The sequence below is a fragment of the Moschus berezovskii genome, chromosome 16 (genome assembly GCF_049115385.1).
Source record: "Moschus berezovskii isolate FMDL1 chromosome 16, NW_MosBer_1.0, whole genome shotgun sequence".
Lineage (NCBI taxonomy): Eukaryota > Metazoa > Chordata > Mammalia > Artiodactyla > Moschidae > Moschus > Moschus berezovskii.
In genome coordinates this window covers 58,080,129-58,106,055 of record NC_142475.1, presented here as the reverse complement: position 1 = coordinate 58,106,055, position 25,927 = coordinate 58,080,129, and the positions used below count along the sequence as shown (strand labels likewise).

The 25,927-nt window shown below is 49.4% G+C and overlaps 1 protein-coding gene across 2 annotated transcripts in view; it reads right to left on the bottom strand.

Annotated features, from left to right (window-relative positions):
- ZFAT (zinc finger and AT-hook domain containing) overlaps positions 1–25,927 on the bottom strand; it is a 145,967-nt gene that overhangs the window by 7,133 nt on the left and 112,907 nt on the right. For both annotated transcript variants that reach the window (XM_055431866.2, XM_055431869.2), the window contains 3 exons: positions 21,198–21,316; positions 14,481–14,607; positions 11,602–11,732 (listed from right to left, as the gene is read on the bottom strand). In XM_055431866.2, coding sequence (XP_055287841.1) covers positions 11,602–11,732; positions 14,481–14,607; positions 21,198–21,316 — 377 coding nt within the window. The remainder of the gene's footprint in view (positions 1–11,601; positions 11,733–14,480; positions 14,608–21,197; positions 21,317–25,927) is intronic.

The following is a 25,927-nucleotide window of genomic DNA, read 5'->3' as shown; positions in this document are numbered from 1 at the left end:
GAAATTCTTAAGACTCCAGGATACAGGGAGAATTAGAGGGCTGCAGACAAAAATCCAAACACGACAAACGGGAAAACAATAATGAAAAAGAACCCTGCGGTCAGTTCCTTTAGGTGAAATGCTCCCCGGGTGTGTTGAAGCTCTAGGGAAGGTGTCTTATTTTTTTCTAGCAATTAGGGCTTCACTCACTGCTTAAATTATAGCCAAGCAAGAGCTTCCTCCAGCATTCTCAACAGGAGACTGCAGACCCATCTTCCAAGGTTAATAAGCAAGTATGTTTACTGTAACAATCCTAGGTCAGGTGTGGTGCTGCCTGAATCGGAACTGAAGGGAAATGGTAAATGTGATCCTGAATTTACAGAGGAAAGAAAAGGTATAAACGAATGCAGTTTATAAAAAAGCATCATAAATTCCCAACTCTAAAAATATATATACATCTAGCGGACCAAAAAAAAAGGAGGTGAATACTATGTGCAAGGAATTTGTGGAAATATCAAAAGATAGCAAAAGATATTCACAGACAGGGAGAAACCATTCCAGAGATCAAAGTAAATTTAAAGCCTTTTTAAAAAAGAGCACGAATCCCCTGAGGAAGGGAGGAGGCCTGTGACGCATGCCCGCATTCATGAGACAACGGCAGTCATCCCTCCCCTCCACCGTATTTTGCTCTTGGCTGCAACAAGACAGCAGATACTTTCTTCTTTTCTGAAAATACACACCCATAAACAGTGCAAAGTCCGGGTTGTAAAGACTGACTGACTGCTCGATAAAAACAGTCCCCACTAGTGTGTCCTTGCTCTCGGAGACACTGAAGGTCCATCTGGCGACCCTGGGCCCCCGGTGCTGAGATGTGAGGGCACCGGGGAGCCTCCTGCACAGAGTGGCTTTGGTTGGGGGGGCGGGACGGGGGGCCTGCCCTGGGGGAAATGGGCAGGTCTCTGCCTGGAAAAGGAAGAGAGACCTCGAGCTCGTCACAGGATAAGCGTGGAAAGGCTTGCATGTTGGCCTGACCGACTGGGCAGGCAGCTGGGTTAGAGATAGGGGCCCAGGCAGCAAAAAGCGGGAGTGTGTGGCCAGGACCCATTGTGTTTCTCAGGCATCTGAGTGCAGATTGGTGTGATCTCAAGAGACCAGGTGGCTCAGGAAAACAGGATCCTTCTGCTGTGAGCAGTGGTACAGTGGGAAGGCGGCACGGCCTCACTCGAGAATTAAGACACAGCGGGGACCCAGTGCCTGGCACGGGTGGAGTGAAGCGGCGTGAGGTGCTCACGATTGCTGGCGGGTCGGCCCCTCCGGCAGCGTCCCCACCACTGCCACCTCCCCACGCCCCGCCCCCCGGCCCCCGGGTCTTGATTAGCACACCCTCCTCCCAACAGTGTGCACACAGCATGGAGCTTACCACAGGCCTGACGTAAATGAGTCTGATGTTTGCCGCAGGAGATATTTTCAAATGGAACCCAAACAGAGCAGCTTCCCAGCAACAGGAAGGAGGGGGCAGGCAGTGGCTTCTGACTGCCTCTGAGTACCTTTTGATATTTAGACAAGTTTGCTGTGCAGGATGCTGCCCTTTGGCGACCTGTCAGCACACATACGTTAATCTCCACTCAATGCCACGCATGCCTGGGCTCTGCACCGCTGGCAGGCACCCAGCCCCGGGTGGAGGGGGAAGGGCGATGTGCTTCTCCTGGAAGCCTCCCCTTGCCTGGAAGCCCGTCCACAGGTGGGCCACTCTCGGGTCAGGCAGGGGTCCCGATACCGTGCTCACGGACGCCCCCTCCACCACATTTGGGGGGCATTTCCCTCTGCACGTGGCTCAGGACAAAAGACCTCTGCCTTCCTGACGCTCACCAGCCCTCGGACCTGAAGGGTGGGTGCTCCATGGAGACCTGGGCCCGATGGACTCCTCCCCTCCCTCTGCCGTCCCCAGGGCCCCTCTCCATGCTGGGGCGGGGACGTGGCACTGGCTTCTCGCCTCAGTGATGGCGACTGCTCCCTGCGAGTCAACAATCTGCTTTCTCTAGAAGTTCCTCTTCGCGTCCTTTTACACAGGTGACGGGCGGCCTCCAGGAGACCCTGGGGACAAGGACTTGGAGCTGGCAGGACACACCCTGTTCCCCCAGGACCTTTAGGGCCGCCACCCCTGCCCAAGGGAGACAGACTCAGCTCCCAGCGACGGAGCACATCCAAGTTCTGTTTGCTGTTGTTCAGTCGCTAAGCCGTGTCCGACTCTGAGACCACACGGACTGCAGCACACCAGGCTTCCCTGTCCTTTGCTATCTCCTGGAGTTTGCTCAAACTCATGTCCATTATGTGGGCGATGCCATCCAACCATCTCATCCTCTGTCGCCCCCTTCTCCTGTCTTCGATCTTTCCCAGCATCAGGGTCTTTTCCAGTAAGTTGGCTCTTGGCATCAGGTGGCCAAAGTATTGGAGCTTTAGCTTCAGCATCAGTCCTTCCAATAAATATGAAGGGTTGATTTCCTTTAGTATTAACTGATTTCATCTTGCAATCCAAGGGACTCTCAAATGTCTCCTCTAGCACCACAATTAGAAAGCCATCAATTGTTCTGCACTCAGCCTTCTTTATGGTCCGACTCTCATATCTGTACGTGACTTCTGGAAAAATTATAGCTTTGACTATCTCTGCCAGCAAGTGATGCCTCCACTGGTCTAATATGATGTCTCCGTTTGTCAGAGTATCCTGTTTAAAGAATGTTAATCACAACAAAACATAAACCACCTAAATCACTCTTCAAACTCAGCCAGGTAGGTTCGTTGGCAACAAAGTAGGTCTAAGAACAGAGTCAGGGACTGTGAGAGCCTCAGTCTGAGGCCAGTGCAGCTCCGAGGTTGATGCCCGCCATGTGCACTGACGTGAGCAGCCCCAGACCCTGGGTGGAAACCCCACACGGACACCGCCTCCTGCTCGTCAGGCCACAGCTCCTTTCCTTCCTGTACTTCACTCTCTGAGTAGGGAGATCTGCCCACCTGGGGTCTCTCTGGCCCTGAGCTGAAGTCAGGTGCCCCTTCTGGCTCAGAGCCCCCCACCCAACTCCCTGCTACTTTGGGCAGGAAATCCCATGATGCTGCTTGGCACCAGCTTGTCCATATCAGCCTCCTCCAGGGCCTTCTCCAGGGATGTGTGTATGTTTGTCACTCAATCGTGTCCGACTCTGTGACCCCATGGACTGCAGCCTGCCAGGCTCCTCTGTCCATGGGATTCTTCAGGCAAGAATACTGGAGTGGGTTGCCATTCCCTTCTCCACTCTCCAGGGGGGTGACCCCAAATGTCACAACCAGGGCACGTGGGACAGAGGGGGTCACATTGTCTCCAGCCGTGAACATGATGCAGCCATCTTCCTGGACCAGGCAACAGACTCTCCTACATAGCAGGAGGCATTTCATCCACGCTGTGACTCGTACTGCTGAGCACGGGGCCTGGATGGCTGCATCGGAACCTGCCTGCTGCACAGAAGCTTCCAGAAGCAAAAACAGTTATGGCTGACTTCCAGGAGCTCAGATTGGAGTTAAGGAGCTATGTCACTCCTATGACAGGAGCTAAGATTAGACTCAACCAGAGCCAGGCACCCCGCCAGCTGCTTTATTTGCATAATTACATATAACCCGCACATCAGCCCCACAGGGTAGGTTCTATTATTTTCCCACTTTACAGATGAAACAACAGAATTTCTGAGAGGAGAAGGGCTTTGCCCCAGGCCACACGCTATTATGGGAATGACACAGGGTCAAGTGCAGCCAGTCTGGCTCCCTTTCAGCTGCTTACTGCACTACCAGCTGCATTCTTCTCCACCCACTGTGACCTGGCCTGGGGTGACCCCTGAAATGGGCTTCTCAGGAGACCCCCTGTGCACTGCTCATCCAGGGACGGGCTCCATCTTCAGGGCCTGAGGCTCCCCGGGCAGGGCATCCACAGCAACTGGAAATCACAGGCTGCCCCAGCACAGGCACCCCAGCCCACCCAGCTCAGCGTCCGGGGTCTGGTTCCCCAGGGATGCCGGGCTCTGATTCACGTTTTGAAAAGATCACTCTTATTTGAAAACTCGAATTTAGAGCCGCAGGAGAGAAAGTATGCAGCCTGGTGAAGAGCCAGGTCTGTGACCAGGAAGGGAGGCTGACATCTCAGGGCGGAGCTCCTTGGGCTCCACGACACTCTGATTCGGCAGGTCTGAGGGGGCCCAGACAGTCTGTGTTTCTAACAAGCTCCCTGATGCTGATGCTGCTGGCCCGGGAACCACATTCTGCGTAGTCAGGGCTTGATGGGGGTGGCGGCCTGGGGACAGAGGAACAATTCAAGGTAACTTATGAAGGGAGCGCCCACAGCGGGGACAGGACTTGCTGATGGATCAGACGTGGGGGTGAGAGAGGCCGAGGAGGGAAGACAGACTCCCAGGAGCAGGAGTGGAGAGCTGCAGTTACTAGATGGACAGGAGGCAGGGGGAACTCCTGGGCTAAGATGGGTGCTCCCGCCCGGGTGGGAGTGACAAGCAAGAACCAGCCTGCAGCAGCACTGGCCGAGCCTGAGGCTGGACCAGACCCCCTTTGGATGGTGACGGCAGCCCTGGTTCTTCCCATCAGAGCCCTGCCTTTGCCCCAAACCTGCAGCAGATCGATAGATCTCAGCCAGCAAGGGGATGCCACAGGGACAGGAGGAGGCAGCTAAAATCCAGCTGCCCTGGCCAAGGATGCTGATCAGGAAACGGGCACCCGAGCAAACAGTAATAAACACGAGAGTTGGGTTGTTGTTAAGTTGCTAAGTCATGTCTGACTCACAGCAACCCAACCCCATGGACTGTAGCCCACCATGCTCCTCTGTCCGTGGGATTTCCCAGGCAAGAATACAGGAGTGGGTCCCCATTTTCTTCTCCAAGGGATCTTCCCGACTCAGGGATCATACCCGCATCTCCTGCATCGTCAGGAGGGTTCTTTACCACTGAGCCACCAGGGAAACCTCAAACACAAGAGTATTAACACTCAAATAAAGTGGGATTCTGCAAACTGCACCAACCGAGCTGCAGCTTCTGAGGCACAAGAGGAAATTGGGTCTTAGGGAAAAGGGTAAAAGAAGCAGGGTTCAATGACGGACACCTTCAGGTCATCTAACAATGTCTTACTTAAAAAAGAGTGTCAGGATGGAGTACAGAAAAGCTTTTATTCTCTGTTTTTTCAGGCAATTTCCCATATGATCATGGATGTATAATGGAACTTACTTTTACTTTTAAAATTTCACAAAGAGATGGAATTTTCAGTTACTGCCATGGAACAGGAGGGCTCAGCAAGTCGTAAAAGAGCCATGAAAGGAAGCACTCGTGAATATCAGCCTCAGACATCATACCAGAAGCGGAAATCACTGAGGGAAGTTGTATTTAAGACAAAGACAAAGATTGAAATGGCTGAGGGAGAACTAAGGCAGGCTCAGCAAGGACAGCAGCTGGAATGATGTGACCGAGAGGGTAACCCGCAGTCAAGACCCCGAGCGAACGGTCTGGATCTATATGCTGAAGGTCACCACCCGGCTCGGTGGCAGGCACTCTACAAGGAATGTGAAGTGAGCAAATATTTGAAGAGGCTACCTGTGTGTGTAATTAGACGCCTGATGTAATTCAAGTTGACAGAGCCCCAGGACCAAATAAATTGTGCCGCAAAGTTCTTTAGGCAGGAGCCAGACCTCACCCACCAAAACACGCTGGTGAAAACTGGCTCTCATGGGAAGTGCTATGAGAAGAGGAAGAAACAGAGAAAGGAGTTGGTGAGACTTCCCCATTTATGTAACGATGAGAAGAGCTGGGAATCATAGGATAAGAGGCAGACGTCTATGTGGATGGCTGCCATCGCTTCCACCGCTAACAGAGAACCCAGGATTCGATCCTCCGAGGGTCAGCAAGCACAGGGACGCTGATGCCCTCCGTTCTGCAGTCTGCATCGAATCTGACAGCCCACAGAAGGCAGGTGGCTTCCCGACATGGGCCTTCCCAAGGCACGAATCCATCGCGACTGCCATTACCCTGCAGAGTCAGCGAGCGTGGGAGGGTGCAGGGCATTCCCACCCCATGGGGAGGATGCCCAGAAACACTGGCAGTGCTTCCACAGGAGCGAGGCTGCAGCTACCATCAGTTCTTCCGACACTACATACAGTCTCCCTCTGCTGTAAAGAGCCTTAGATGAACCACAGGGGTGGTAAAGCCACTGGATTGGGGAAATAGAACAGACAGTTAACTGAAGGTGCCAGGGTTTGGCGACAAGGAAAAGAATAAAAATCTGTGGTTACGACGTCTCCCGCGCTCACACGCAAGTGATCTGAAGACAGAGAAGGTTCTGAGGAGAGATGGGAATGAAGAGAAAAGCAGGGGTGGCTCTCCTGTTATTTCCCTACGTTCAGGGGAGTTGGGGAGAGGTCTGTTTACGGTGTGAGTCCAACAGAGCCTCTGCAGGAATGAGGAAAGGACACTCATTAATTCCCAGACTACTGGAGCTTAAAGCGGTAAGAGAACAGGGTGGCTCTGCCCAGCCGCGTCTGTGGGCAGAAGGTGACCTCAACTCAGTCTCCCTTTAGGGCAACGCAGGCGCCGGGATCTCCTGTGATCGCCACGGTTTACAAGAGCATCTCACGCAGACGTGATTCTTGCATCAGGCCTCTCGGTGAGAGCGAAGAGATCAAATTCAGGGGACGGAGTGACTGTTTTTAAGTAGTAATGAAAATAGCTTTTGTTCCCTCACACTAACGACCTTCCAGGCCCCTCCCCCCATTATTTTGCCGCAAATCTTATGAGGATGCTCAACACCTGCCCCCAGCGGGTCAGGAGGCCCGTCCTGGGCTCCCCTGGAGGATGGACCACAGCAGCGAGGACCCCACTCAGAGGCTGCACTTGAGGAGTCCCCTCCAAAGGGTGGCTTCTCCCCACCAGATGCCCCCATACAGATGGACGGCGTGAAAGAGGCTCCGGGGACCACGTGACTCAGGGCCTTACACGAAAAACAGGACAGGCTGGACCCCAGTTTCCCTGAAAACAGGCAACTGACATACAAGGACGGCCACAGGAGTGGACAGCATTTCCTCACCAAAATAATGAACCGCAAATAACAGACAGCAGTTCCAGCATTGGCTGCCAACCAACGTACCTCTTCCAGCCAGACCTGCTATGGATACTGCCTCCTGGGTTGCCTGCTGAGCCTGCACGGGAGGCTGGGCAGGTTCCGCTCCTCCAGGCTGGCACGTACTGACCTCGGCTTCTAGTGCCAGCCACCACAGGAGATCTGCCCGGAGGTGACAGGGGGTGGGAAAAAGCACCCTTGAGAGGTGGGGTGTTTTTGACAAAGCTGGAACTTCTGCTTTGAGGTTTGATTTTTGTCTATGTTTTTAATCAGCAGTAAAAGCAAGTGGGAAGAACACTTGGGATTTTGAACGGGATGGTGGCAGCATCATTCTGGGCCGTGCCAGGCTGAGGGTCTACACAGGGAAATGGGTGAGTGCCTGCAGGTCTGGGGCAGTCTTAGCCTCCAGCACGTAGGGGGAAACAAAAGCAGGAGAGGGGCAATTCTAGGAAGCGCTGCAGAGACGCAGGAGCAGGGACAGAGACACAGGCCTGTCCACAGAGAGTCTGCGAACCACAGTCAGTACTGAGCCCCACACCCCCCGGGGGAGGAACAAGAACCACCTGCTCGCTCTTGACCTGGGGATGAAAGTGGAGGACCCCCAAGGGTCGTCCCTCCTCAACCACGACCCTTTCAAGGACCTGCAAGGTGGCTCTCAGTTTTGAACCTTGAGGGGAAATGTCACCTGCGGTTAGAAACAAGCGTGTCCCACGGCTGCCACCTCGCCCTGAAGTCTGTGACTCAAAATCGTCTCTATGACAACGGAGTATCTCAGTAAACAGCAGCCTGGTTAACAAAGACCTTCCGCTGACAAAGAGGCCCTCATACTTTGAAACGTGCTACGTGAACACGTGTGAAGGTTAATATTATGTGTCTCCTCGATCGGGCCAAGGGGTGATCAGCTCTGCCGCCTACTGTTTAGAGGTAACCTCCGCAGCAGAAAGCACTCAAATTATCTCAGAAAGACACTGGATTGTCACGAGGCCATAAGATACTGTGGCCCCATGGACTGCAGCATGCCAGGCTTCCCTGTCCTTCACTATCTCCTGGAGCTTGCTCAAACACATGTCCATTGAGTCGGCGATGCCATCCAAACATCTCATCCTCTGTCATCCCCTCTTCCTCCTGCCGTCAATCTTTCCCAGCATCAGGGTCTTTTTCCAATGAGTTGGCACTTCCCATCGGGTGGCCAAAGTATTAAAGCTTCAGCTTCAGCATCAGTCGTTCCAATGAATATTCAGGGTTGATTTCCTTTGGGATTGACTTGCTGTCCAAGGGACTCTCAAGAGTCTTCTCTCGCACCACAGTTTGAAAGCATCAATTCTTCAGGGCTCAGCCTTCTTTATGGTCCAACTCTCACATCTGTACATGACTCTGGGAAAAGAAAAGCTTTGCCTGTATGGACCACTGTTGAGAGTACCTTAGACAGCAAGGATATCAAACCAGTCAATCCTAAATCCAGGGTGAAGGGAACATCACTGATTCCCAGCAGGTGCCCCACAGTTCACATCTGAGTGGCCTAAGCACACTCGGTAAACAGATATGATTTCTCTACTGGAAAATCCTAAACCAAAATTTAGTTAAAAGAAAAAAAAAAAGAAACTGATTTCTGTAATAAAAACAGCTATATTGGGACATCCCTAGTGGTCCAGTGGCTAAGACGCCACACACCCAGGGGGCCTGGGTTTGATCCCTGGTCAATAAACTAGATCCTGCCTGCAAGCTGCAACTAAAGATCCTGTGTAATGCAAATAAGGAACTGGTGTGGCCAAATAAATAAATTCTTAAAAAACAGCTATGTTGTGTGAAAGTCACTCAGTCGTGTCCAACTCTTTGCGACCCCATGGACTGTAGTCCATGGAATTCTCCAGGCCAGAACACTGGAGTGGGTAGCCTTTCCCTTCTCCAGGGGATCTTCCCTACCCAGGGAGTGAATCCAGGTCTCCTGCATTGCAGGCAGATTCTTTACCGTTTGGGCCACCAGGGACGCCCCCAGTTAACCCTTGATGCACCAGGTACCAGCCAGGCGGACAGGACTCTCATCCTCAGGGAACATTTCCAAGTTCAGCGACTCAAGTCCGCGTTAAACAGTGACACTCCTCTGAGCCCTGCGGTTTCAATAAACCAAAGACTGAAGGGTGCCCTGTTTTCCACTACTGCAAACACATTATCCCTCTTTACAGGGCTGCACCAGAGGCTTATCGGTCTTATCCCTTGTCATGCTGTCACCCTAACGCCTTGGACACAGCTAAGCTATCTCCTCCACCCGCAACCTCGCGTATCACCACTCCGCTGCGACGCACAATAAATCATGTCTCCAGGGAGCAGCAAATCCATCCTGTTCCTAGAAGGAAGTCGTGAGTCACAATGGTGGCGCCTCCCTGCAGTTCTCCAAAGGATCTGGCGTGCCCGCAACAGCCAAAGGTCCCCTGATGCCCTTCCCGAAGTGGCTGGGTCTGGCTAGGGATGCCACACGCCACGATACTGACGAGGAGTTTCAGAAGAGATTACGAGACATACTGAGGACTGCAATCTAACAAATTCAAAGAAAAGCTGAGAGAGCGTTTGGCCCAGAGGCGTTATGAATCTGCTCCCAACAATGCAGAACACGCGGCCCCTGCAGCCTGAAACAGCAAACTCCTGCTGTCCTGTCTGACCTCTGCCCAGGGCCGCACTGAGAGACGGCATCCTAACAGAGGAGCGTGAACACGTGGAGTATCCAAACAATCATCTAGATGCACTGAGTCTCGTCTGAGGAGCCAGAAATCCAGAGCTGAGCCCGCTTGCACGAATTCCGCTGGGAGCCCCACAGCCTGAACTCCCTGCATGTGCCTGGGCGCACCTCACGGGGTGGAGGGGGCGTGGGCGGGCAGTCAGGGGGGCAGCACTGGGAAGTCCACCAAGTCATCGGAGGCAACTCACAAACAACACATCACTCAGGGAGAGGAGAGCCGCGTTAAGAAATTGTTATTTGCCAAGAAAACCTTACCTCTTCTACTGTTAACTGTTTCACGCTTCCTTCTTGTTATTATCAAACTTGGTACCACATGTACAGTAGAACTTGGATCGTTCTCGTGAAGCACGCCTCGCCCCGGTCTCAGGGCAAATGTCAGAGCCCTGCCCCAAGAGCGCTTGATGAACCAGCCCCCATGCCCACTCCCCCAGCCCCCGTCCCTCCCCTTTCTGATTGTGCTCTTCCCCACTGCCCTTGTTCGCCCTGTGACAACCTCTCTGTCTTATTGATCTTTTTCCCACCGGAGCAACCACTTTGATGGCAAATGTCGGTTCTCTCCTGGAGAGCCAGCAATGAGAACACTGCAAGCACTCACTAAACGCTTCCTGAGTGAATCGCTGAAACAACGGGTAACCATGTAAAATGCTACGCTCTACCATTCAACTTTCTCCACGAACCTGAACTCTGATTCTAAACGACACACCCTGGGTCAGCCGTGGTTCTGACGTGCTTGCTGTGTTGGTTTCCTTAAGCATTTGCGTAAGCCAGTTTACAAGTCTTGTAGAGTGAAGCCGGAGGCAGTAGAGAGACAGGTCCGGATAGACAAACAGGATGACCCGATCGTGACGCACCCCGCATCCTCACAGATGGTGAAGTCTCCTCGGAGGGTAGGAGGAGGAAAAATGAGCCAAACGGTATAACAGCTATCAATAAGTGGAGTACCTTTTACACAAACAGTGGCCATCTTCTCCCCATCAGCTTAGTTCAGCCATTCCCTATGCTGATTCCAGCAGCTGATGTCTAGTATTTAAAAGGCCAGGCCCCTGGAAACCCTCCTGGCTCCTCTGGTGGTCCCCATGGTCCCCCTGCTCCACTGACCTCGTGCCTTAGGCACCAAGGCTGCTTTTGACCACAGATGTGTCCAGACCCGTCCACATCACATTCGTTTCACTCAGGGATTCCTTTCATTAAAAGGAAAGGAATGAAGTTTCTGGAACTTCATTCTGGAAGGTGTGATGCACCTTCCCCGGTATCACAGCCCCAACATATGGAGCTCTTGCAGATACAATCAATCCCATAATAAGAGAAAGAGAATGGGACCTCCCTGGTGGTCCGGGGATTTAAGGATCAGCCTGCCAGGGTAGGGAACACGGGTTCAACCCCTGGCCCAGGAAGATCCCACATGCCGCAGGGCAACTAAGCCAGCAAGTTGCATCTACTGAGCCTGCATGCTCTAGAGCCCGTGCTCTGCAATAAGAGAATCCGTCACAGTGAGAACCCCTCGCACTGAAACTAGACAGAGTAGCCTCCATTCGCTGCAACTAGAGAAAGCCCAGCCATAGCAACGAAAACCCAGCACAGCCAAAAATGAATGAATAAATAACTTAAAAGAAGAATATGAGAATGTGTGAGACTGGATCAGTTTCACTCCAGATTCCCCCTCGGGTAGGTCAAAGCCCTGAAAATCAAAGGGGGCAGGGCGCAGAGGCTGCGGCAGTGTGAGGAGACCATATTTAAGGACGACGGGAGGGTCCTACCTGCTTCACAACGGTCACGGTCCCCGGTGCCATGGCAACCACCGAGGCAACAGCGGTGGCGTCATGGGTCTCGGTGCCCAGCTCGATGATCTGCTGGAGGATGTTGACGGCCGTGGGGTCAAGTCGGTCACCTGTGCGGGAAGAAGCAAACAGAAGACGGTTAAGTCCAAGGGCGGTGAAGGTCACTGAACGTAGAAGCAGCCCTTCCTAGAGGCCATGGTTGGGTGGTGCCTTCTCCAAGGATGCACGCATTCTCAGTAAGCGCTCCCTGTGACCACAGAAACAAAGCGTGTGGTACGTCACAGCTCACAACACGCTCCCTGTAAGAACATCTCCAAACTCCACACAACCTGTGAGGAGATGACACTGTGGTGGTATACCCCACTTTATAGATTAGTCACTTCACTGCAAAAAATCGAAGAGACCTGCCTTGGGCCATCGGATCGGCTACGCCACAAGGCCAGGGCTCAAGCCTGGATGTTCTGAATGCAAACCTGTGGACACAGGGCTGCCTCTCAGAACGTAACTCCTGGGAAGCACACCACAGAGCTGGTTTCCCTCCAGCACGGTGGGAGGCGGCCAGTGAGCATGAGCCAATAAGTTACACAGGATACGGGCAGGACACGCGACGACGTCCCAGTCATCAAGTTGGTGGTCTTTAGACTTCTAAACCAACGGAAGCTCAGGGTTCTCTTTTACTCATCTCACAAGCCTGGAACAGACATCATCAGGACATCTACTGAGCGCACCCTGCCTGCTCTCGCCATATGCTTGGCCATCTGCAGCTCTCCTGAACACGCCACTCTGACCCCGATCGTTAATTCACCAGGAGGGAAATTACTGCCTGGTCTCCAGGTTAGCATAATAGTACGAAGTCTCCTCCGACGTCTACATCCTCCTGGACAGCTTTCTGTGGGCCTCGTTCCAATGTGAATCATTAAGAGATGAGAAAAGGGGATTCACTGTGTTCCACACGGAGGGCAGGACGGGGCACACAGCTGAAGCACCGACATGGGCACCGGCTCACCACGCACAGGCCTAGCGTCCCCTGCACACACCTCACACACAAACTGATACACACACTCCTGGGGGACGGGGGAGGGCGTGCCTTGCAGCCAACCATTCTAAACAGCCAAACACGAAACAAAACACTGACCCTTAAAAAAACGCACGGAAGGAAGATTTTAATTCTTCATCCATTTCCTTTGTTAATGACCGTTTGTCAAGCCCCAAGTGTCAGCCAGGAGCACGGTTCCCAGGGGGAACACAGACAGAGACCTAACGCTGCCTCTCCGCTTCTCCTCCCGCGGCTCGCAGGTGACCCAGACAGACGGTAAGCCACTGTTTCCAGCCCCGGACCAGTTTCATATCAGGGGGGTGACTAGGGAGCTCTGCAGGACAGTCAGGTGGGCTCCCGGGAGGTGACACACAGCCTGAACCCTGAGGATGAAGATGCCATTGGTAGGAAAAGTGCTGGGTGGGGGAGGAACAGACTCAGTTCGTGCTGAGACGTGCAGAGTCTGGCCGAGGCGGGTACAGATCCGAGGGGGCCGGAGACACAGTGCAGGGAGGCCACGACCTAGGGCGGAGGCCCAGCTGCTGAGCTGCATGGTTTCCTAACAGCCAGGAGGAGACACAGAGAACCTGTCACAGGAGCGAGCGAGGGTGTGCGTGGGGTCCCCGGTTGGCCCGCCCAGCGTGCGCACCAGCTGAGGTCACTGCACGAGAGGGAAGGAAACGAGCAGACATGGCGTCAGCACTGGGAACCGCACTGATGGTGGGGCCCGGACGCGCCATCTGCAGGGGCTACCACTCTCACAGGCTGTGGGGTGTCTCCCGGGTCACCCCAGCTCATCAGGCGGTATGCACAGCGCTGGCCTCGGATCTTCCCCAAAGACAGCGGCTCACAGGACGCTCTGTGCACCCTCCTTACCACCTGGGGCTTAGGGACTAAGAGCTCGGTGAAATGGTGATTTCCCATCTCCTGTCACCTTCTGACTTTACCACGCGCTTCCTCTAATCCCACCTGCCTGGCCTCTGTGCCACCATACACAGAGCGCTGCGGCACCTTACATTAACTTGCCTTCTGTTCCTGTTTTTTAAAGAGCATTAAGAAAAAGTGTTCTCAGCCCAATGCCCCAGTTGCCACTAGACTGGCACAGTGGTTTGTTTTTTAAATTGATCTAACATTTGACAATGATGACATCTGACATGAAGATCCTGACTTGGGGCTTTTCAGAAGAACTGGACAGCAGACAGTCCTGGGCTCACAGGTCCATAAGGGGCCATTAGGAAGGCTGGCAGACTGGCCCTCGGTCTCAGCCACGCCCCCTGTGTGCCTCCTGTAGACCCTGGAACAAGCCCCCCAGAACAGATGACTCGAGGGAGCCTGGATCAGGGATGGTGCTCCAACAAGAAGTTAGGAGACCTAGATTCCAAGACCAGCTCCAACGCCCAAGAAGTGGGTGAGCCTCAGCCAATCATTTACAAGGAGGAAGTCTCCTGCCTCTTGTGAAGTGAGGACTGTAAGACCCGTCTTCCTACACGCTGCTCAGAGTCTACTGCCATACACCATGAACACGCCCGATCTTGTCTGATCTCAGACGCTAAGCAGGGTTGGGCCTGGGTTAGCACTTGGAAGGGAGAGACGCGTGGACATCTGGCAACAACATTTAGCGGCACCACTTCACCTGCAGCTCTGTTCTAGAATACTCTGCAAGAGAGCTCTACCTCCAAACCTGATAACTAGACCACTCCTGAGGGCACAATGCAGCTGAAGGAGATCAACCAACGGACATCACTCATTCACAAGTTCATTCATCCACTCAGCCTGCCAAAGACCAGCTCTAAGGTGTCAGGGAGGCAGGGGGCGCTCTCACCGCTCTCCGAGGTGTATCTCAGGTCCTGGAGGGCGGCCACGGCTGCCTGTGTGCCCTGAACGTCCTCTTCAGCTTCTGCGATGTGCAGGTACTGGGTGGAGGGCTCCTCGGGAGTTTCTGCTGCTGGCTAAATGAAAACACAGAATCATCGATGGGACCGCCTAGAAGATCCTCTAGAAGGTCCCCAGAAGCCCCGGGACAATGGATTCAGACAAAACAAACACACACCAGCAATGCATCTGCAGCAGCTCACTTGCCTGGCACCCCTGAGGAACCAGCGCTCCGATAAAAATCCATCTCCCAAAGAGGAAACCTCTGTGCCAAGTGCCGAGAAGAAAACCAGCTTCGGAAGAAAGCCTCTGGTGACACGTTCTTGCCACAGGGAACAGAGGATGTTGTTCACAGTGAGAGATGAGACACGCACAGAGAGACCCTCGTGTGTGCTCTGCTCCTCCCACTGCCACCAACACTGCTCTGATCCCCTGTGCCCGGGGCCTCCTGCCATGAGGTCAAGAGGGAGGCACAGCGGTGGTGGTGGTGGACGGGAGGAGAGGACCAGTCACCACAATGGCTGGCCAGCTTAGAGCATGGGTCCCGGCACACAGCAAGATCTCAGCAGATCTCAGCTGCTCGTGCAGCCTGCGGCTCTTTTTATTTTTACAGGATGGGTATGACAAATGCAACTGACCAGAGAAGATACACCTGTGCAGAATCAGGACCCCACGAGAGAAGGAGAAGCTAAAGGGACATTTACAGAAATCTCACACCGATAAGGAGAGGAGAGATGGACATTTCACATGAACTAGGTGTTCATTATCACCTCTTCCTGGCACTGGAAGGCAGGCAAGCATGAATGTCACCAATAAAGAAGAATGAAAGGAGATTTTATACACAACTTATAGGAGCCAAAGTTATCACACTCTGTAAGCACTTATCAGCTATTCACAAAGGCTCAGAATCGAATGTGATTATTCTTTTACAGCCAAGTGGTCAAGTTCATTTAGTTCATTTACAGTCTGACATTTAGTAAGACACCCAATGAGTATCTGATGAGCGCATAAATGAACAAAAAGAAGCATGCTTCCTTATAAGTACCATTAGGCAACACTGTGGCCAACGCAGATTGGATCTCAGCCTGTGATGAACAGGAAGGGCATGGCATGGCTCCCCGGCTTTGGGGTACTCTGTGTGATAACCATCTGTGGGAAGGCGGTGCTTTACAGGGCACTCCAGGAGCCTGGCGACAGCGTGACTGCTAGAACAGGCAGCCTGTCATCACTCGGGGACCACCCCTGGCCAGCTTCTTGGCTGCTCAACTGTTGCACTTCTGGAGTCTAGTGTGTGACTTTGTGTCAACTGTATTTGTAGAGTCACAGCTCTGCTGAAGGTGTCGAGATCTGTAAGAAGCCACGTCTTCAGAGGAGAGGGGCATGACTGCATGAACAGAAGGACCAGCTGGCCGGAAGAGATGGTGTTTACATCAGGAACCGGTATTCTGTGTCTATTTGTTAACAGAGAGCAAAGCCCTGCAAGCACGGACTCGAAGCACCAGAGGATTTCCGTAGATGGGCATGCTATGGTGATGTTGCTGACACCATCGCCCCCGCCACCAACCGCAGCAGCTGTTTACCGCGGACCTGCCAGGGACTAGACAGTAACCCTGACATTTCACACATCCTGTCTCTCAATCCTTTTGACCTCTTGGGTGGCAGGAGCCTCACCATAGACATTAGAACACAGGGGTCACAGAGGTTTGACAAACAATGGCTCAAGGTCAAACTGTTTACAGGAAGAGCCAGGAAATTGCAAGGAAGTCTGTCAAAGTCCACATTCCTTAAATTTTCTTACAGAAAATGTCAAACACACACAAGACGGAGAAGCAAACCTCCATGCTCACAGCACCTCTTCAACAGTCACCATCTCATGGCCAGTCCTCTTTTGCCAATGCCCCCACTACTATTTGATTTTGAAGCAAATGCAGACGTCATATCAATTTAAATATTTCAGAATGCACCTCTAAAAGATAAAACTCTTTCAAACCAGAACTACAACAGCACCATCACACTCAAAACACTTAACAGTGATTCCTGAATGTCTTCACATCCCTAAGCGGTGTTCTGATTTCCCCAATTCATTTTTTCACAACTTAATCCTACAAGTCGTACTTAAGTTATTGAAATCCATATATTAGAACCATCTGATAAAAGTCTCATAAGACTTGCATTCATAGGCTCTCCTTCCACTCTGACTTTCTCTTCTGCTTATAGTTTCATTGTGAAAAGTGGTCACTTGCCGTCAGTTTCCAACAGCCTGGATTCTGCTGTCTGCACTACCAGGGAATCACTGAGTGTGTTCCCTGTCCACTGTATTTCCAGTACACTGACATTCAGACGTGGAAGCTTAATCAGGTGATCAGTTCCCTTTACGGCAAGAGGACTCCACAGTAATACTGTGTACTTCCATCAGGAGACACTCCGTGAGTGAGCGTCTGTTTTTACTGTGCTGGCAGGAGACTGACGGTCATCGCTAGACCCATGATGCCAGTGGAGGGTTGTAAAACAGAGTCATGAAAATCTTCACTTGTTGGCTGGAATACTTCTACACAAAGAAACCTCTCTCCTCCAACATTCAGTTATTCTGAGATACGGTTTGTTTAGATGAGGTAGGATAATTGTTCGACTCTGAGCCTTACCAAAGTAACAATTTTATTTATCAAAATAGAGTTGATTCACTATTACTCTGCAAAAGTAACTTAGAAGTTTTCTCCCAGGATTATTATAAACTCATGGATTTAAACACATTTGAAGTGCTTCACTCCACTCTGCAAATACTAACAACAGCCTTTAGACTAACAATATCAACCACTGCTGGTAGAATAACTGAGAACAGTATGTTTTTTTGCCAGTTCCTTTCGCCCTTAGGTTCTATGGGAAGGAACAATCCAATTTCTATCTTAAAATCTCTTAGAGCAGTTCTTCTCTATGTAGTTCTGCCACCGCTTTGACATACAGTTTAGATCCTTGATTTCATTCTACTCTCAATTTTCAGGGCTTGCTTTTTTAAAGTTTGATTTGCTTTTATTGTTATATGAAACCAGAGTTGAATCTGTACACTAGGTCTGCTAAGACAAGTGTAGGTTCTCTTCTGTCCCCTCCATCTCAGGATGTCCCTGCTTTTTTTTCCCCTTTTTATAACTATTTGACTTTGGAATAATTTCGCATTTACAAGAGTCCCAAAGATAACACAAAGGGTTCCCACATACCCTTCCCCTCCTGTTGACATCTGACGTAACCATGGCACAGTGATTAAAACCAAGAAATGAACATTGGTTCAGTACCATTAACCAAACTACGGGCTCTGACCAGATTCCACTGGGGTCCTTTTTCTGTTCCAGGATTCAATCCAGGATCCCACCGTGCATGGAGTGCTCCTGTCTCCAGAGTCTCCTCCGACTTCCAACAGTCCTCCAGACACTTTTGAGGCGAGCCGGTCAGATATCTGACTATCAACATCATCACACTGTTTGGATACCTGTGATGGTTTCTTATGATTAGGCAGGGGCCGAGGACTGTTGGAACAGCACCGTGAGGTGACGGACTTTCTGATCACATCACATCGTGGGGTACATGATGCCACTCTGTCTTACTACCGAGAGCTCTGACCTCGGTTGCGTGGCTACGGTGGTGTCGGCCAGGTATCTGAACTGTGATGTTACTACTTTTCCCTTTATAATTCATAATTATTTAGGGAGCAATATTTAGGTTACATCAGTACTCTATTTCTCCTCAAAACTTCAGCTGACTAATTCTGACATTCATCCATGGACCTTGGCTACTGTAATTATTACTGTGGTGTTCTAATGGTTACTTTCTATTTCTCTCATTCTTTCTTCTGTAGGTAAGAACTGTTCCTTTTCCACTATTTATTCGATCATTTATCAGTATGGATGCAGAGATATTTACCCTATGCTTTGAGTCCAATTTTTTAGTCCAATACTATCATGATTTACTTTGTTACTCAAATTGTTCCAGTTTGGAGCCGTTAGGAACTCTCTAGGGAATTCCCTGGTAGCAGAGCTGGTAAAGAATCCGCCTGCAATGCAGAAGACCCCAGTTCGATTCCTGGGTTGGGAAGATCCTCTGGAGAATGGATAGACTACCCACCAAAGTATTCTTGGGCTTCCCTAGTAGCTTAGCTGGTAAAGAATCCGCCTGCAATGCAGGCGACCTGGGTTTGATCCCTGGGTTGGGAAGATCCCCTGGAGAAGGGAAAGGCTAGGAACTCTCTGGGTTGTCTCCTGTGTCATTTTGACACACTTCTGTTTTACTTTTGTGGAGCACTTTGTTGTTACTTTCTAAAACTACAAAATGCTCCAGGATCATCTTATGTAATTTCTGCCTTTTCCCTGAAGTCAACCACTTTTTCCAAGGGACCCTGGTTCCTCTTCTTGGAGAATCCTGTTAGAAACCGAGACCTGGAGGCTAGGTGTGTTCATTGCCAGTTGGGGTCACTGTTTCTAGGCCCTCTAAGCACAACAAGCTAAGAAATACATGCATGGATACCAGCCATGTATACACACATATCTGGAATTATTTCTGCATCAATCTACTGGTGTATACACACACACACACACACTCCATCTTCACATACTACATTAACAGAGTTGTAATAAACAGCCTTGTGTAGACACCGTCCCTCACTTTTGTCTGTATAACCTTGGGACAGTTTTCTAACGGTGGGATTGTTTCGTTAATGGAAAAAGAAGCACATGTGTAATTTCAGTAGATATTGCTAGATTCCCCTTCATAAAGGTCACACTGTTTTGCACTCCCACCAGCAATGTATGAGAATGCCTATTTACTCAGCCTCTCCAGCAGAGATGATGTCAAACTTGTGGATTCTTGCCAGTCGAATAGGTAAGAAATTCTGTCTCTGTCTAGTTTTAATTACATTTATTACATGTGAGGCTGATCACGCTTTCAGATAGTCAAGGTCATTTGCATTTCTTTTTCTTCAAACCTTTCTTATCTCTTGCATATTGGGCTGTTAATCTTTTTCATCAGTATTTCTAGAAGAAGCCTTTTACAACATTAAGATATTCACCTTTTTTCTACGATATGACTGAAAATAGTGTTGTTGTTTTTTTTGTCATTTGCCCCTCTATGAGTTCTTTTACATAAGATTTTAAAAATGTTTTTCATGTGGTTAATTTGTTTTCGATCTTTTTCCTAATTGAATCTGGGTTTTGAGTTATCATTAGGAAAGTTCTCCACACTCTCAAGTTACAAATAGATTCACTTCTGTTTTCTTCTGGTATTTGTAAACTATCTCTTTTCTCACATTTAAGTCTCTATTCTTTTGTTCTAGGTTCTTTCTCTATAAAAGCTATTGATTACTGTATATTAATGTTTTAATATACTGCTTCTCATGTGTAGTAGATTTTCATTCATTCTTAAATTTTAAAAACATAATCCTGTATCTACAGAGATATTTCATTTCCTCTTTTCTGATTCTTAGGTCTCTATTTACTCTACCTTCTCCAACATACCAGCTGAGGCCTCCCAAGTTGTTCAAAGACCAGAGCCCCTAGGGCATCCTCATCTTGTTCCCAAATCTAACGAGAAATTGAAGATGTCAGTTTTTGAGCTGAAACACACATATTTTGTTTCTCGTCTTAAAGATGTACACATCAAACTCTGCTTAACTGTTTTTAATCAGTGGATGCGGAATTTTGTCAAATGCCTTTTCTGCATCTATGAAGATGATCATTCCAGTTTTCTCCCTAATTCTGATACTATGATGGGTTATGTTAACAGATTAACACATTCCCTCCCACTGGACAACCCTTCCCTTGCTTTCTGGAATAACCTCCACATTGTCGTTGGATTTGTTTCTGAGCCTTTAATCTTAACTGGAGTAAACCCACTGGATACTCCGATATGACAGAAACTTCTCAGGAAGTGGTTCTCAACTGAGGGTCATTTTGACTCCTGGGGAACACTGGCAGTGTCTGGGCTTTCTATCTCGTTTTCACAACTGGCTGTGCTAGTGGATCCTCGTGGGCAGAGGTCAATGACGCTATTAAACATTCTAAAATGCGGAGTGTAGCCCTCTACAACAAAGAATTGTCCAGCTCATAATTTCAGCAGCACTGAGCTTGAGAAACTCCACCTCAGATAAACTGCAATTTGGTAGTGACCTGAAAAGAGAAATAGCTGAAAAGAGAAATAGCTACTGGCTTACAAAATACAGCTACTGGCTTTTATAGAATTCAGCCAGGAGCTGGTTCCAACATCTGATTGGAAAACAAAGGTGACAGGCAGGAGCACCTGCCTTCAGTTGAGGGAGACGAGGACCTAAAATCAGCAAGCGGGGCCCTTCTCAGTTCTCCGGGCGGGGACCAACAATATATACCCTGTCGTGCATTTTTTTTCAGATGCAGTTTCTGAAACTCTGGATTCAAGATAACAGAAATAAAAATATCAATGAGCCCCATGCAGACATTCACAAACCAGTCTAAACACAACTCAGCGTAAGAAGTCACACGCGTGGCCCGGACCTCACCCAGTATACCCCCGTCAGATGGGAGACAGGGTTCAAACAGATGTCCAAGTTTCCCACCAGAAAACCCCCTGCTCCGAGGAGCGGCGCCGGGCTCGCTGGGCCTGCTGTCTGTGCCGAGGGGAGTCTCGATCAAGACCAGGCTTTCAAACGTACCTCCCACTTGGGGTCCCCTTCGCTCTCCACCAGCTTCAGGCCATGCTTGCTCTTTAGGTGCCGGTTGAACTCCCACTTGGTGCCATAGACGAAGCTGCACACTGGGCACTTCAAGCCACCTGGAAGCACAGACACAGGTAAGAAAGCTCTCACAGCCGTCCGCCCAAATGCCTCCAAGTGGAGAGAGGCAGTCGGCTCCAGAATTTACTTTCAGTCCAAGCTTACTTTACTAGTAAACAGAGTAGCAGCAGTCAATATGTTTTTCAGGGCAGAGATTTTAAAACTTAATGCATATCTTTTCATTTATTAAATCAGAATTTTCAGAGAATCTAATAAACATTTAATATTTTAGGTGACAGAGAGTCAAGATGAGTAATATCATGCCTTTGGCCGAGTGGATAAAGTGGCTTAAATCATTTTTTTTTATTTGAAAATACCAAGTAACTTAGAAAGCGAAAAATAACTGAAGGACAACGATTGCTTTTCTTAATCTCTTTTGTCCCAAAACACTAAGAGGACCAGATGCTCAGTCTCCTTCCTGTCAGAAGTGAAGCCAGGGGTATAAATCCCCACTCGAATATACCCATAAAGGACAAATGAAAAAGCTGGTCACATCCTGAAATGTCACTATTTATTTAATTGATTAAATCTGACACATGTTCCAGGAAGTACCTGCATGCTTTAATTAAGAGAATATAAAACTCTAGAATTAAAAAAAAAAAAAAAACTGAGAGTCATACAAAGACTACCTATCTAAGATTTTATCAGAAGCAGTAACTAAATTTGGAGCTGGACAAAAATCATTTATTTGTTCATCTGAAGCACAGTTGGTTTACAATGAATGCTGTGTCAGGTTCTCCTAAGCATTAGTACAGGGAAGTGACTGAACAGGACATGCTTTCAGAAGCAGACTAGTCCCCCGGGAGACCCAGCGGTGCTGTGTGTTGGGCTCAGGTGCATCCAACTCTGTGCGACCCCATGGACTATAGCCCACCAGGCTCCTCTGTCCACGGGACTCTCCAGGCAAGAATACTAGAGTACGTTGCCATTTCCTCCTCCAGGGGATCTTCCCAACCCAGGGATCAAACCTGCATTTCCTGCATTGGCACATGGGTGCTTTATCATCTCAGCCACCAAAGAAGCCCAGCAGCAGGCCTCTAATCTACCAGACGTTGAGCAGGCCAGAGTCAGGCCAAGTGCTGGCAGCATCAGGTCTGCACCCAAGGGGCCGGGGCGGTGAGATGGGAACTGAAGGCCTGTAACTGGTCTCCCATAGCCACTGTGGGTCTGCTCTCCACCCGGCACAACGACTAGTCTTAAAAATTCAGCTGAAATCACATCTCTCAGAGGTGTAAGCCCCTCCACCGGCTTCCCTTCAAGCCAGAACAGGAATTAGCAGGAATGGAAGCTAACCCAGGTGGCTGACGGCACAGTCCCTTGAACCTCGGCCTCTCCATGCTGGGCAAGCACAGAGGAGCACAGCAGGTGCAACAGAGACAGCGGCCAGAGTCAGCACAGACAGTGCAGGCGTGTGAGAGCTCAGTCATTTCCATTGTGTCCAACTCTTTGTGATACTATGGACCACAGCCTGCCAGGCTCCTCTGTCCACGGGACTCTCCAGGCAAGAATATTGCCATGTCTTCCTCCAGGGGATCTTCCCAACCCAGGGGTCAAAACAAACTTGTGTCTCTTTTGTCTTCTACCTTGGCAGGTGGGTTCTTTACCACTAACATCACCTGGGAAGCCCACAGAGATTGGCAACAGTTACCAAATCCTGAACTTCTAGAACATTCTACAGAAAAGGCAGCTCAGACAGTTGTTTTCTGAAACTCAAACACACTGCACTTTTTCAGGCAAAATCAAATGAGCTTGTTCTTTCTTGCCCAGAGGATAATTAAACTTAGTTCTTAATCTTCTTTGTTATTGCTTGTTCATCATCTAAAATGATGTATTTTCTTACAGTCATCTTTTAAAACCCTCCAAGGCACAAGAACCACTACCTCGTCTCTGGGTTAAGCTGACGTTGCTTCTATAAAGACTTAATATGTGGCAATGAACACAAACAAACTACCGAAGGTTAAATTTAGGCTTTAAAATGAAATTAAGGATTCCTTCTGGGCTATTCTTTAATGGAAACTAATTTAGGGAGAAAAAAACATCCTTATATTATGCTTAAATTAAAATTAATATGAGAATGCCCCCACACTAATTAAAACTCCCACCTTTATCACAGTGGCTTTAATTAAAGAACAACAAATGGAAATATGTAATCTAGATGGAAGGTGTAAATGTGCCAGGTAATTGACACCAAAGCTGAGAAAAATTAATTTCCATTTCAATTCATTAAATGCTTAGGCAACACTTGGCAAAGGTCATGGGGAGACCCAGTGAGTTTCCTTGCAGCCCTGATATTAAGTGCACCCCATAAAAATCACAACCCCCCCCCCACAAGTTGCAATCTTCCTCACAAGGAAAGACGAACCAAGCCAAAGGACAGAATTTTAGGAGCAATTTGAAAACTTCATCCTGGCATCTTTTGTTCTTTCTGGAATTCAATCTATTCCAGAGGAATTTCAAGTGTTAAACTATTTTCACTCCTTTGCAGTGGCTGATGTTGTTGAAAATTCAATTTCATTTTCAATAATATAGCTCTCAGAATGGCATGGATACTCGTTTGGACAGTTTGGAGATCTGCCTTTGTCACGTGGCTAACGTGACTCAGAACCACTTCCTTGAATTCTTGGGTCTTGGTTTTTTTGTTTTACCTATGAAGGCAAAAATGCTGAAGCTTATATCCTTATAAAAGGCAGTGTATTAAATCAGAGAAGGAGAAATATCATAAGACATCCCCTATGCTGCTGCTGCTAAGTCACTTCAGTCGTGTCCGACTCTGTGTGACCCCATAGACAGAAGCCCACCAGGCTCCCCCTTCCCTGGGATTCTCCAGGCAAGAACACTGGAGTGGGTTGCCATTTCCTTCTCCAGTGTGTGAAAGTGGAAAGTGAAAAGTGAAAGTGAAGTCGCTCAGTCGTGTCCGACCCTTAGCGACCCCACGGACTGCAGCCTACCAGGCTCCTCCATCCATGGGATTTTCTAGGCAAGAGTACTGGAGTGGCTTGCCATTGCCTTCTCAAGACATCCCCTATATGTGGAATCTAAAAGGAAATGAGGCAAATGATCTTACAAAATAGAAACAGGCTCATAGACTTAGAAAACAAACTTATGGTTGCCAAGGGGAAGGGACCGTTAGGGAGTTTGGGATGGTCATGGACACACTGCTTTATTTAAAATGGATAACCAACAGGGACTTATTATATAGCACAGGGAACTCTCTGCTCAATATCATGTGGCAGCCTGGATGGGAGGGGAGTTTAGGGGAGAATAGATACACATATATGTATGGCCGAGTTCCTTCACTGTTTACCTGAAACTACCACAACATTGTTAATCAGCTATACCCCAGTACAAAATAAAAAGCGGGGGGAAAAAAAAGACAGTGTGGGGTCAGCAGAATAACAGGCTCCCCAGAGATATGCACGTCCTAAACCCTGGAATTCCAGGTGGTGGAAAGGATCAGGTAAGGAGTTGGAGATGGGGCTATTATCCTGCACCATCTGGACAGGCCTAATGTTATCACAAGGATCCTTCTAAGAGCGGGCAGGACAGCAGACCCCAGTGCCGTCACCTAACAAAGAAAGACTGCCAGCTTTGGAGATGGAGGAGGGGGCAGAGCCAAGGACTGCAGACAGCCTCCAGAAGCTGGAAAGAAAAACATCCTGGTCTTGAGACTCCAGAAGGAATACAGACTTGTCAGCAAACCTGACTTGAGCCAGTGAGACCAGTTTGGGCTCCTTACCTTCAGAATGGCAAAATAATAAATCTGTGCCGTTTTAAACCACCACCAACTATGCGGTCATTTGTTACAGCGGCAATAAGAAACTAATACACACTCTCAAGGGTAACTAGACCAAAGGCAGCTTAATTATCAAGGGGAAGTGGACACAGAGAACCTGTACTTTAGTAACACGTGAAACACGAAATCAGACTTGGGGAAATACTGCAGAGGGAAAACAAAGTGCATTTGACCCTGAGTCAGGCTGAGTCACAACTTAATCAAGGCCTCCCTCATCCCTTCTGGCCCTCCCACACACTTCTCAAAATCTTGGTGATCTGAGATCCTTTGGACAACCAGGGAAGGGCTGGAAAGAGAGAGGTCCCAGAGTCAGCCTTGGGTCAGGTTAGCAGTCAGACCTGGAGGCAAAGAAGTAGGAGAAAGCAGACAGCTCCCGTGTGTGTAACCTTTCAACACATCCTCGTGTGACCCCGTGTGACCACCAGCAAATGCAAACCATCCCTGACAGGACCACACCTCCTCCTCTTCTTCCTCTTCCCCCTCCTCAACAAGTGCACAGCTGAGACTCACGTCAAGGGACGCAGCCCACCCGTGGTGAGAAGCCAGATTCTGAATCAGGACCTGGGTCTGGCCCGATCACCTGCTCACTGTGTAGCTGGCATCCAGTCCTTTCTCCTCTCTGCACTTCCTCGTTTTAAAATGGGGAAGATGATGCCAACCTCATGAGCGATAAGGTAACATGGAAAATAACAACCAACAGCACAGCATCACATCACTGGAAGCATCTTCCACTAATGTGTGGGATCTGAGCCCTAATAAAAACAACTTTAAAATAAAAATGTTCAAAATTCAAATAAAGGACTCTAGGTTAGCTGAC